The 13,257-nt window shown below is 39.8% G+C and overlaps 1 protein-coding gene across 2 annotated transcripts in view; it reads left to right on the top strand.

Moving 5' to 3' along the window:
- SMCHD1 (structural maintenance of chromosomes flexible hinge domain containing 1) overlaps positions 1–13,257 on the top strand; it is a 449,735-nt gene that overhangs the window by 334,046 nt on the left and 102,432 nt on the right. For both annotated transcript variants that reach the window (XM_056521656.1, XM_056521657.1), the window contains exons 35-38: positions 1,324–1,411; positions 1,770–1,901; positions 4,184–4,333; positions 4,822–4,951. In XM_056521656.1, the coding sequence (XP_056377631.1) occupies positions 1,324–1,411; positions 1,770–1,901; positions 4,184–4,333; positions 4,822–4,951 (500 nt within the window). The remainder of the gene's footprint in view (positions 1–1,323; positions 1,412–1,769; positions 1,902–4,183; positions 4,334–4,821; positions 4,952–13,257) is intronic.

Genomic DNA, 13,257 nt, shown 5'->3' with positions numbered 1-13,257 from the left:
TGCCTTTCTCCCCCTGCCTTTCCTGGGGGTGTATCGGCGTATAACACGCACACAGACTTTAGGTTAAAAATTTTAGCCTAAAAAGTGCGTGTTATACGCCGATAAATACGGTAATTTTGGCTGGATTATTTTATTTATTTTTTACGGTGTTCTCCATGCAGTATCAATGACATGGTTATTTTATTCTGCAGGTCGGTACGATTTATGGTAATATCTCATTTATGTACTTTATTTGATGATTTATCATATTTTCTCTATAAAAACTATTTTTGATTAAAAAAAAATCTAGTTGGTGCTTCGCTATTTTCTGTGAGGTGTATTTTTATTTTTTGTTTTTATAAAATGTTGTGTGATAGCAATTTTTTTTTCTGTGAGTTGACTTTTTAGTGGTACCATTTTGGGGTACATGGGATATTTTGATCTTTTTATTTTAGTTTTACAGAGGCGGCGTTGATATAAAGCCAAAAATTTGGCAAGGTTTTCATTAAGTTTTTTACGGCGTTCATCTTAAATAATATGATAGTCGTATTGCTTGGGTTGTTATGGACGCGGCGATACCAAATATGTGTAATTTTTTTGGGGAAAGGGAAATTGTGTAAATACATTTTTATTTATTATTTATGTTTATTTATTTTGCATTTATTATTTAGTGTATTTTTTTTTTTTTACTGCAGTGTATTATCCCTATCAGTGTAACGCTGACAGCTGTCAGCGTTTCACTGATACACATAGCAGATCAGGCTTTGCCTCTGGCATAGCCTGATCGGCTTCCGTAGCCAGGTAACCAGGGGCCGTTCGGAGGTCCCTTGTTGCCCTGTCTGCCAATGAGACCCCGCGATCGCATTGTCTGGTCTCATTGGAGAACAGAGGGAGCTCCCTCCCTCTGTCACCAGCGATCAGTGCTATGGTCACATTGACAGCAGCACTGACGGGGCTAACTGTCCGGATCGGAGCGCAGCTCTGTTCTTGAAAGCTGCGGCGGGTGCCCGGCGATATGCAAACACAGCCACCAGCCGCCGATCACAGCCTGTGCCACTGTGATCAGGAATGGACATATATATATACGTCCATTTGTGTTAAGTCACGGGGAAAATGGATGTGCATATACGTCCATTTGCAGGAAGGGGTTAAAGAATCCGACAGGGCATGTCAAAGTGAGTGTAGTGAATTAAGATTGTAGCTTCAAACTGGTACAAGTTGAGGTTTTTGTGTGTGTTTTTTGTTTCAAAGAAACAACAAAATATAAGAATCCTTTTTTTTTTTTTTTTTTTTTTTTAGTCAATGGTGTCCATCTTTATTTGTGTTTTTATTTTTATTTTGCAGAGATAAAATGATTCCTGATCGTGTTGAAAAGTATTGCATCCAGTTTATGTATATGGCTGAGAAAGCTACTGTACTTTATAGTGACCAGGTATCTTTTTTCTATTTCTCTTTTCCATTATGGCATGGATATCATAGATCCTTAATACTAGAGATGAGCGAAGTTACAGTACTTGGATTCTGCACGAACCTCGCGGCTCGGCGGTTGCTTACTTTAGCCTGCATAAATTAGTTCAATTTTCAGGTTATCCAGTGGGCTGGAAAAGGTGGATACAGTCCTAGGAGACTCTCCTGTAGGACTGTATCCATCTTTTCCAGCCCACCGGAGCACCTGAAAGCTGAACTAATTTACTGCCGAGCCGCGAGGATCATGCGGAATCGGAAGTACTGTAACTTCGCTCATCTTATCTTATTACTCACAAATCTTTGTGCCTTCTTGTCATTTGCAGTTTTTAATAAACGTTGTTGCCAACAAGCCTGTGAAGTTGGTTCCACTCCCAAATCCTGCCACCCCAACAGTATCTAATGTGAAAGCTGAGGCCAGCCGCACCTTATTTAGGAATCTATGGCTTAAGACTGTGGTAAAATTTTGGTGTTATATGTATTATTTTTAAACATTTGTTGAACACATACAGTATGATTTCTTTAAACGATGGTAGATCCAATAGTGCCTAGGGTGAGATTATCTAATCTTCTGGATTGAAGCCAGAATACAGCCAGTAACCGCCTCCCCAGAGAACAGCTTGCAAAATACATGCAGGATTGTTTACTTGTTCAAACCAGTCACATGCATTATGGGAACAGAGGTAATATCAACAGAGAGAACAAGAGAGCTAAAAGGAGAAGGGGAAAAATAAGAATATCGTCTTCTATGGGACCGTGGCAAGGCTATCTGGCAAGTATGTTCTAGGCAAGACTAAGACGTGTATCCAAGAGCACTTGACCAAGCTTGGACAGGCAATCCATTTCCCCAGATGGCACATTGCATTTTTGTCAGATACACTCCCCTCTGAACACTAATAGCAGTATAATTTATTATTTTTTGCTAAATCTTTGCACTGTTTGAGGACTGTTGCTAATCTAGTGAACCACGGTTGTGTTACGAATCTGATACAGCATACTAGGAATACCATGGGTCACCTAACAAGCCCAATAAGCACACTGAGGATCCATGGGTAGATTTATAGTATATACCAAGGGTACTCAACTACTTTTAGTAGGGGTCCACTTTTCCAGGTCTGCCATCCAGTAAAAGTAAGACCTGGTTCACACCTACCGGCCGCAATACCATGCAAGAAATAGGCGCTGCCTGTTTTAGAACATTATTATTACTCTAATAATAAGTCATAATCATTTCCCAACTGCCACACCCTGTGCTCCTGGTATAATACTGACAACCACTGTGCCCCTGGTAAAATGCTGCCACACACTCTGCCAAATGCTGAGCTTTCCCCCCATATGAAATGTGCATTTGAACTACATCACTCCCATCATGCACTGACAGAAGAGCATGATGGTAGTTGTAGTTTTGAAATAACTGTAGAGATAAAGGTTGGGAAACACCTGTAAAGTACTCCACTGTCCCAGCGCTGGTTTCCTGCCCAAGGTCCCAAGCTGCTCCACTGCTCTGGCCTCTTCTAGTTAGGCCTGAGCAGATGATGCAGGCAGCGCTAATCATGCCGCCTGCATCATAGGGGAATCGCTGCCCGGGCAGGGCACAGAGTGTTCCCTCATACTGGCAGCGCACTGCTATTCATTTGGATCGGTGTCTTAAAGACATAGATACATATGAATGCCGAGACAGCCGAAGCCTCCTCCGACCGGTCCCGAATGACAGGTGGCCGCGGTCAGCCAGTTGAGTACCGCTGGTATATACCTTATTGGCAATGGCAGTAGTCTCTTTCCTGAAGCTACCTAGCGCCACACATCTCCAACCATATGTAGCAGATGAGCATCTGGTAACCCGCACTTAGGACAACAGGAATCTGTATGCTCCCCAATTTTTGAAGAACAAAGTAGGAGTTTTGCACACTCTATGCAATTAGAAATTCATTAGGCCTCTCCCAATGAGCTCTATGAACTCAGTCCATTATTTCTCTGCAAAGGGACCTAGGTCTATTTATGCTTAACTAAGAGGGGATATTTCTGTATCATTGCGACCAGAAGCTCTCCATACAATGCGGATAAGCACCTTTCACAATACCCTGTTCTAATACTTAGGTTAGTAATGAGTACAAGTGCATGTGACAGGCTTAATCTTTAGTGGTCAGAGACATAACCAAGTTGAAGGAACTGATAGAAACACTCAAATTCTGACAAATTGGTCAAAACTTTTGAGTTAATCATTCACCAGAATTTGTCCCAAAAAGAGCACGCCCTTCTGTTCAAAGGAGAGAAACCCAGGAGCTTGAAAAGTTACAGCAAACCTGGATTACGCCACACATAAGAGACAGCAATATGACCTTTTACAGATAGGAGAGACCTAACCTTATTCCTCACCTTTATCGAAAGAGTTAAGGTAGAAGCTTGGCCTCCATGTTTATTCCCACCACCTATCTCTAGAGTGCAAACCCTTGTTAGAAAATAGAGCCAGGGATTATGTACTGCCAAGCCACCAGAGTTTTTGTTGCTCTGTAAAGTTTCTAGCCTAAGCAGTGCACACTGATTTTTCCAAACCAAAGACTTAAATATTTCCTTGAAATTTATGAGGGAAAGCAAAAAAAAAGAAAACCAATATTGAGGTATTGTGTAGTATGTAAAGCAGCCAAAGCATAAGAATTCCTTTTATCAAATTGATGTGATTAAATGTATTTATTTAATTTTTGTCTGAGATTCTTAAAATGGTCACTTACTATCTTACTAGGATGAACACAGTAATTTAGCTGGTGTTAATCTGAATGGGAAAATTATTGCACAAATATGCCCTTCTGAAAGTGCAGAGGAGATTCCACTATTTCAGTCGGAAACAGATATTCTGGAGATCCCTTTTCGGAATGGATCTGCTGACATCCCTGTGAGTAGCCTTTTTATTCTACATGATTGATCTGTATTAGTTAACGTAACCATATTTGTAGTGAGTTTATGGGTTGTTCAGTAAAAAGGTATTTGTGAACAACAACATGTTTTTTGTTTTAAAACGTGATTGTATTGACTTTGATACAATGTAATTATATAATCTGTGCATTCTGACACATCACTGTCAGTCCCAAGGTCCATAATCTTTACTTTCTCCTTGAGAGACGGGGCTCTGTTTTGGGAGACCGCAGAAAGTCACAAGGGTCAGACCCTCGACACCCGAATCACCCCAACCCCTCCCCCGTATGATCAGACATTTAGGAGATAATGTTACCTAAAGTGGTATTCTTCTTTAAATCTAACAACCCACCACAATTGACATGTAAAATAGGCCTATTAACTTTGCACAGACACTGAACTGGAAATTAAAGTGTGAACTATAAAAATCAAATAAAATGTAACCAGAAATGTATTCATTTATTACAGAGCCTAATCCTTGCTGAAAACAGTCCAGGAACAGACAGTACAGAATATAAGATTAAGTTTTCACTTGTTTGCCAAACTGTGGAACCTGTGGATATAAAGCCATATTTCCTTCCATTCTTTTTTTTCAATGGTAATGTAAAACCTTCATTTATATTCCAGTTGCATGGTTGCAAGATGTTTCTTGCCATGACTTGTAACTTTATGTATTTTCTCTTTCCACTTAATTTTTTTATAAAAATTCAAATTGGGTAAAAATAGAACATTTATATTCCATGCTAAATGTTTACACTGCTAGAAACTTGGCGAATAAAGACAGCAAGTTAACTAGGGGTCATCCACTTTGTTAGAAAATGAAGGGGAAAAAATAGGCCTTTCAGTTGTTAGTGTACAGCCTTAAAGGTCTTTTCTGGAATTTACAAATTGCTGATACATTTTATTTTAGCACTTTTAGAGCGAAAAGAGATATTTGTTTTCTCACTATACGATGTGCTTGTCAAGATCTCAGCATCTAAAGTAGAAGATAAGCGATGGAGCAGTTTAAATAATACAGTGATACAAATACAGTTATTTTAATTTATTTTTTAATATACATTTTAACATATTAATACCTTACATATGAAATAATTTTACCCCCCCCCCCCCCCCCAAAATAAATAAATAAATATAATCCTCCAATTTAATGCCTTAATAATTACTTTTGTTGTCTCTTCTTGTCTCCCATTCCCTTTTACTAGGTGGATGCTGATCAATCCATTTTTTTACAATCATAAATCTGGCGCAGAATAACATTTCATGTAGTTGCTGCCTCTTTCCTCTACTTCCAGACCAGTTTCATCACCTAATATACCTACTAAAAGAGAGGGATCAAGTGTTATCCCTAATTGTTTCCCTATTTCCCTATATACAACCATCCACAATTTCTGAATCTCACTACCACATTTTAAGCATTTGCTATCAAATCTCTTTCCAATCTTACACAAAAATGCTGGGGTATAATATAATCTATACACTATGTTAAATTGGACTATTTTATGATTTTCATTCAGCAGAATATGGTTAATCTTTCTTTATATACCCTCCCATTGATTCTCATCTATTACTCCCAAATCCTCACACCATGCACGTGTGCTACCGTGTGTCATATTTTTCCCCGGTGCATTAATCAATGTCTTATATACACTAGACATTATATTCTTATTTACTGTACATTCTATAATTTTCTTTACACTTTCCGGAGTGTTAATAATCATCAGTCCCTTCTCTACTGTGCTCCTAAATGTGCCTTCCATCCTTATATATTCAAACCATGTTCCCAACCCTATTCCCCTTCTATTTTTTATCTACCCCCATTCCATAAATTTTTCAAGTTTCCCATACATCTTTTACTAATTTAAACCCTAACTCTTGAATTGTTTACATCTCTACTTTCCTCAAAACGTTTATAAACCGTTTATTTTCCCATATGGGAGCTATATTATAAATACCTACTATACCCATTTAAATTTTTAATAATGTCCAGACTCTCAACCACTACATTTCCTTTCCATTTTACCTCTTCCAGCTGTCCAGATTCTAGTAGCTGATAGATATCGGCATATTCCCCATTTGAGTTCTCCATCAGATATTGGAAAAAGTAAAACCTCCTCCACTCTCTGATTAAATATACTTGGTCTGCCAAAAAATACTTTTCAATGTGTGGAAACGCTAGTCCGCCTACATTTCTAGTAAGACACAAACATTCTATCTTTATACGAGTCCTTTTCCTGCCCCATATAAGGGAGTTGAAAACAGCTGTAATTTTCCTAAATAAATGTTTATCACACCATATGGGTGCTGCTCCAAACACATACAGGAGTTTGGGAAGGAGAATGGTTTTAATGAACGCTATCTGATCTGCCCTTGAAATTCTCAGTTCCTCCCATATTTTAGTTTTCTTTTCCATTTCCCCAATCAGGGGTTTCGTATTCCACTTATGATATTCATTCACTTTCCCTGAGATCTGGATTCCCAGGTAACTTACCTGTTGATTTCTCCCTAGTACTCTAATCCCCAAATCCAGGATCACTGCCTCTGTTCCTAGGGGCAACAGATTAGACTTCTCCCAATTTATCCCTAATCCGGAGTATTCTCCGTTTTGTTCAATGAATCCCATTAATCTTGGGAGTGACATTATAGGGTTCTCATTCTCCATATATCTTTGAGTCCTATCTCTCTACATAATTTTGCCTACGAAGTTTGTCCCAAATTTTTAGCATTTTCATTTTGCCTTAACCTATCCAACTCCTCCTTCATCACGCAGTTCATGTCACCTTGAACCAGCACCGGGCATGCGTTTTTAGACAAATAGAATTCAAATAATTTTTTTTGTGTCTGATGATTATGGAGGGGGTATGTACACAAATGCGAATATGCATATCAGATTATATAACTTACCATATAAAAAAACAAATCTACCCTCCCGATCCAATAATGTATCCTTTTAATTCCCATTGTACATTCTTATGAATTAACACTGTGATCCCTCTTAAGCAAGAAGTAAAGAATGAGTGCTAGTAGTGTGCCCACAAACGTCTTTTAACCAAATATGACGTGTCCTTCGTTAGGTGGGTTTCCAATAGCCCAACAATCCCCAAGGCATGATTTTTCAAAACCCCCATAATTGCCATCCTTTTAGCATCATCCATCATTCCCCTAATGTTCCATACCATTACCTTAGTACTCATCCGACGCTCTCTATATTATATAAGTGTGAGACTCCAATCCAGATGCTGAATCCTACCCTCAGTGGAGAGAAAGAGAGAAAAAAAAGAAAAAAACATCTAAACAAACATCTATTCTTGCATGACATAACCCCCCCATGATGCCCACACCCCGTTTACTCAATATTTTTCCGCCCTCTAGCCTCCTTCCATTCTATTGCTTCCTATGGGCTTTCCATAAAAAGAGTTTTCTCATTATACGTTATTCTGAGCCTGGCCGGAAACAACAAAGCAAATTTAACCCCATTCTGATGTAATCTTTTTTTTAAATTTTTAAACCTGATCCGTTCCCTCTGAGTTTCCAACGCATAATCTGGAAAAATAGCTGCATTACTATTACCAATCTTCAAATCCCTTTTTTCCCGCCCTGCTCTCCGCACGGTATCGCTATCCTGTGAATCTACTAATTTTATAATCGTAGTTCTCGGACTACTTCCAGGGGGGAGGGGTCTCAAAAGGATCCTATGGACTAATTCTATACTTTTATCATCCAGCCTTCTAGATGGGATCAGCATTGTATTGACCCATTCTTGCACAAACTTAAGTGTGCCTACCCTACACTCCCTCCGGAATCCCTGTAATTTTCACATTATTCCTTCTGAAGCGATCCTCCAAATCAGTCACCTTTTTCTCCAAACCCTGATTTATATCCATCACCTTCTTCATTTTTTTCTTTAACTTCCACCATTTTGTCCTCTAATATTGACACTCTCCCTTCTACTTATGTACATCTTTCCCGTATGCCCTTAATATTCTCTCTAGTCAGCGATATTTCATCTCCTATTACACATATCTGAGTTTTTAGTCAATCTATTGCATTATTACATTTCCCCACCACCTCCAAAATCATCTTCAATGCTGATGGGTCTATTCCCCCACTAGCTCCCTCTTCTGAATGTTGTTCCACATTAGCATTTTTCATTTGATTTCTGTTTCTCCCTGTACTAGTCATCCCTGAGGATGCCAAAAATGTATCCATTTTCCCCACTTGTTTTGAATCCTTCTCTTTTACTGGACTTACTGATTCCCTTTTTTGGGGGGGCATGGTTGGTGGTATAATCCTTCTCTTTCCTCCTTCTCCTCTTCTAACCTTACCTCTATCCGTCAGATCACCCTACAGATATACCCTACAGATATACAACTCTTCTGATATTGTTACCACAGAAATCCAACCCAGTAAGCAACATTCCCTGAAACAGGAAGATATAATCAGTTTAACTGGACAATACAGCACAGTAGTAAAAAGGCAAATTACATCAAGAAAGTCCCAGGTCAAACTCTCTCTATATTAATTCTGCCAGGTCTGGAAGTACCGCCTGTCCCCTGATTTAACAGTTCCGGTTGGCAGAATTAGTAATAGCAGTGTTAAATAGCAAGGTTAGTAATAACGATATCTAAAAGTTAGAAATAGACGTAGGGTAGTTAATTGCGAGCAAGCTCTAGGACCCCAGTATTGGATCATCCAGATTTGGAGCTACTACCATGACCCTTGTTTAGACCACAAATATTAATAGTAGAAATATACAATAGCGGGTTGACAGTAACAATGGGGAGTGACAACATTATCAGCAGAGATAGTCAATTACAAGCTGGATCTTCAAGTACTACAGCTTCCCCAAGGAGCAAAAAATTTCACATAAACAGAACTAGATGTCGGAATGTTAATAACAATGTTAAATAGCTTGATCAGGAATGACAATAGGGTTAGCAGCGATGAACAAGGTTAGTTATTAAGTTCTCAGGTTAGTACAACCGGTCCCCGACACGACTCAACTTTAACCGTGTTAATAGCAGCGGTATTCAGCGGCGGGGTTATCAATATCAAGTAGCAGATTTAACAATAGTTACTTAATTAGGTCCAAGCATAGATACAAAATCTTTAGTGTGGCCCGCCTTAGAAAATACTGACCTATCCCATATTCATAGCACTGTACGTAATGGGGCTGGCGACAACAGTGTTTAGTAGCGGGTTAACAGCAGCAACATTTAAACAGCGGGGTCACCCGTGGAGGTATGCAAGTCTCTGAAGGAATAATCCACTATTCATAGGGACAGTCTCCACAACAGGATATAAATAGAGCTGCTCCCTCTCTGAGCACTGAAATAGAGGCTAGATATACTGCCTTCTGAATTACCAGGGTTCAGCTCATGCAGGATAATTATTTTACTAAAGTTCTGCTCATGCAGAGTTGTAAAGAGCTTTTACTAAAATTCAACATATACAGGGTAATGATTTTTACTACAGTTCACCACATGCAGGGTAGTGAGCAGCCTTACTAAAGTTCAACATATGCAGGATAATTTGTTAGAGTTGAGCTCATGCAGAGTAAAGGGATGGAACAATCTCACAGCAGGTCAGCAACTGGCAGGTTGCACTGCGACGTCCATCTCACCTCACAAGTCTACATTTAACCCCTAGAGGACACAGGGCTTTCGCACACCAGGGTGTACATTTACGCCCTGCATATTTCCGTTCATCGGAAATCAGCAACCATCCCGGTACATCGCCTGGGTGTCCGGAGCTTTAAGAGCTAGAAGTTTAGAAGCTGATTCTTTCTATCTAGTTTATTTTCTTTTTAGTTTATGTATATATTTTTTTTCTATTAGTTATAAGCAACACCACACTTATTAACCCCTTAAGGAGCGTTTTTCCGTTTTTGCATTTTCCTTTTTTCCCTAATCACCTTCTAAAAATCATAACGCTTTCAATTTTGCACATAAAATTCCATATGATGGCTTATTTTTTTCGCCACTAATTTCGCTTTGCAGTGACATTAGTCATTTTACAAAAAATAATCCACTGCTAAACGGAAAAAAAATGTCATTGTGCGACAAAATTGAAGAGAAAATTTCATTTTGTAACTTTTGGGGGCTTCCATTTCTACGCAGTGCATTTTTCGGTAAAAATGACGCCTTATCTTTATTCTGTAGGTTCATACGGTTAAAATAATACCCTACTTATATAGGTTTGATTTTGTCGTACTTCTGAAAAAAAAATCATAACTACATGCAGGAAAATGTATACGTTTAAAATTGTCATCTTCTGACCCCTATAACTTTTTTATATTTCCGCGTATGGGCCGGTATGAGGGCTCCTTTTTTGCGCCGTGTTCTGGAGTTTTTATCGGTACCTATCATTTGCATTGATAGGACTTTTTGATCGCTTTTTATTCATTCTTTTATGATATAAAGAGTGACCAAAAATACGCTATTTTGGACTTTGGAATTTTTTTGCGCAAACGCCATTGACCGTGCGGTTTAATCAACAATATATTTTTATAGTTCGGACATTTACGCACGCGGCGATGCCACACATATTTATTTTTATTTACAGTTTTTTTTTTATGGGAAAAGGGGGGTGATTCAAACTTTTATTTATTTTTTGCAGTGTTATAGCTCCCATGATAACACTGCTCACACTGATCTTTTACCCTGATCCCTGCAAAGCCATAGCTTTGTTACACTATATAGCTCCAGCCAAATATGCCGGTCAATGCCTGTGTAAATATGCATAATACTACGGCAAATAATTACTCTCATGATCATCAAAAATAAGAGACCACTTGATGTAAACACTATTTTATACCAAAAAGAATCAAGTTGATGCCAGTACATAAAAGACATATACAGACATAAACACTACCAAGTCAGTATATGGTGCTGGTCTTGGTAGTTTTTATGTCTGTAACCCGGTGAACATTACTACAAAGATATATGTTGTTATTCTTTTGTTTTTTTTATTATCCAACAAAAGCTAATTTTTAATGTATTGGCATCAACTTGGTTATTTTTGGTATAAAAAGCCATAGCTTTGCATGGATCAGCGTTCTAGGGGCTCGATTGCTCAAGCCTCTAGCTCAGGCTTGGACCAATCAAAGCCGATTGGACGCGACGGAGACAGGTGAGGGGACCTCCGCTCGCGTTCTAGCCGATCGGGAAATCGCGATTTTATCACGATAGTCCCGATCAACCCGATTGTGCTGCCGGGAAGCTTTTACTTTCGTTTTTGGACCTGGTGATCAACTTTGATTGCTGCGTCCGAAGGGTTAATAGCACGCGGCACAACGATATGTGCCGCGTGCTATTAGCCCAGGGTCCTGGCTATCATTAGCCGGGACCAACCCGGTGTGATGCGGGGTCACGGCGTGACCCCGTTTTAAACACCGGTACTGGGTGCAGGGTGTACAAGTACGCCCTGCGTCCTTAAGAGGTTAGTAAAGTTTCAACCAATAAAAAATGTCCCACATGGTATTTTCGGTAGAGGAAGCATACATACGCCTTGATTGCCTCTGACTCCGAAAGAGTCAGTGAGGGAGAGAAAGAAGACCCCAGCTTCCTCCTGTCTTCCTCCCCTCTTCATAATCATCCAGTGATGATAAACCTCCTAGAAGGAGGTGCCACAGGGCAAGGCCACAAGCCCACTGTGCAAGTGACCTAGTGCCCCATACCAGTACGAGAGACTCTCGCACTCGTACTATTCAGACAAGTTTACCGGTACCCCTACAGGTGAACTTGTCTGGACTGTCCCTGAGGACTATGAGCCCAGTGATTCCTGGTTTTTCAGTGAGTAGACCAATCTGTATACCCAACAGTTTTTCTTTCAGCACCTGATGCCTTTTTCGCTAGGCCTCATAGGTGGAGCCCATCAGTGCAACCGAGATGAAGACTTATTCTGGCCTCATGCTGCACATGGGTCTAGTTAAGAAGCCGAGCATTTGGTAATACTGGAGCGGGGTTGTTCTTTACCAAACCCCACTCTACCGTATGGCCATGACTCCCTGTTTTGAGACCATCCGAAAATTTTAGCATTATGTTGTTAATGCAACATTTCTTCCCCGAGATGATGCAACGTATGACCGCCTATTTAAAATCAGGCCAGTCATCGATTATTTTAGAGCAAAGTTTTCGGAGACCTCTGTCACCCAAAGGAGGTCGCAATAGAGGAGTCCCTAATTAGTTTTAAAGGGAGACTCATCCTTCGTCAGTACATACCTAGCAAGAGTGCAAGATATGGAGTTAAACTCTACAAGTTGTGTGAGAGTACCTCCGGGTACACTTACCGCTTTAGAGTTCATAAAGGGAGGGATTCCCACATTGAATTCCTGGAATTTGTTACCCAATTTCTCTCGAGTGTGGAAATACTGGCTGGAATTCGGGGGTCATGTTGTGTTTCCAAAGCCCCCATAGTGCCAGAACAGCGGAAATCCCCAACCTGAAAACTACACCCCCCAAAGGAACGGAACACGTGGTGCAGTGAACTTCTGCACCCCTTAGTGTTTGACAGATTTTTGTTACATTTGACCATGAAAATGAAGCATCTAATTTTTCATTTTTATGGCCCATTGTTACAATAATCTGGCAAACATTTGGAGAGTGTAAATGTTCACTGCAGCCCTTGTCTTCATCCTTGAGGAGTGTAGTTTCCAAAATGGTGTCACCTGTGGGGTGTTTCCGCTGTTATGGCACCATGGGGACTTTGTAAAGGTGACATGGCCCCCGACTTCCATTCCAGCCAAATCCTCTCTCCAAAAGCTCCAAGTTGCTTTCCTCCTGAGCCATGTTGTGCGCCTGCACAGCACTTTACATCCACATATATGGGGTATTTCCACACTCAAGAGAAATTGGGTTTCAATTTTTGTGGGACTTGTAAAAATAAAAAATTAACTGTACCAAACAC

The sequence above is a fragment of the Hyla sarda genome, chromosome 5 (assembly GCF_029499605.1).
Source record: "Hyla sarda isolate aHylSar1 chromosome 5, aHylSar1.hap1, whole genome shotgun sequence".
NCBI lineage: Eukaryota > Metazoa > Chordata > Amphibia > Anura > Hylidae > Hyla > Hyla sarda.
This window is presented reverse-complemented; position numbering and strand designations above follow the sequence as displayed.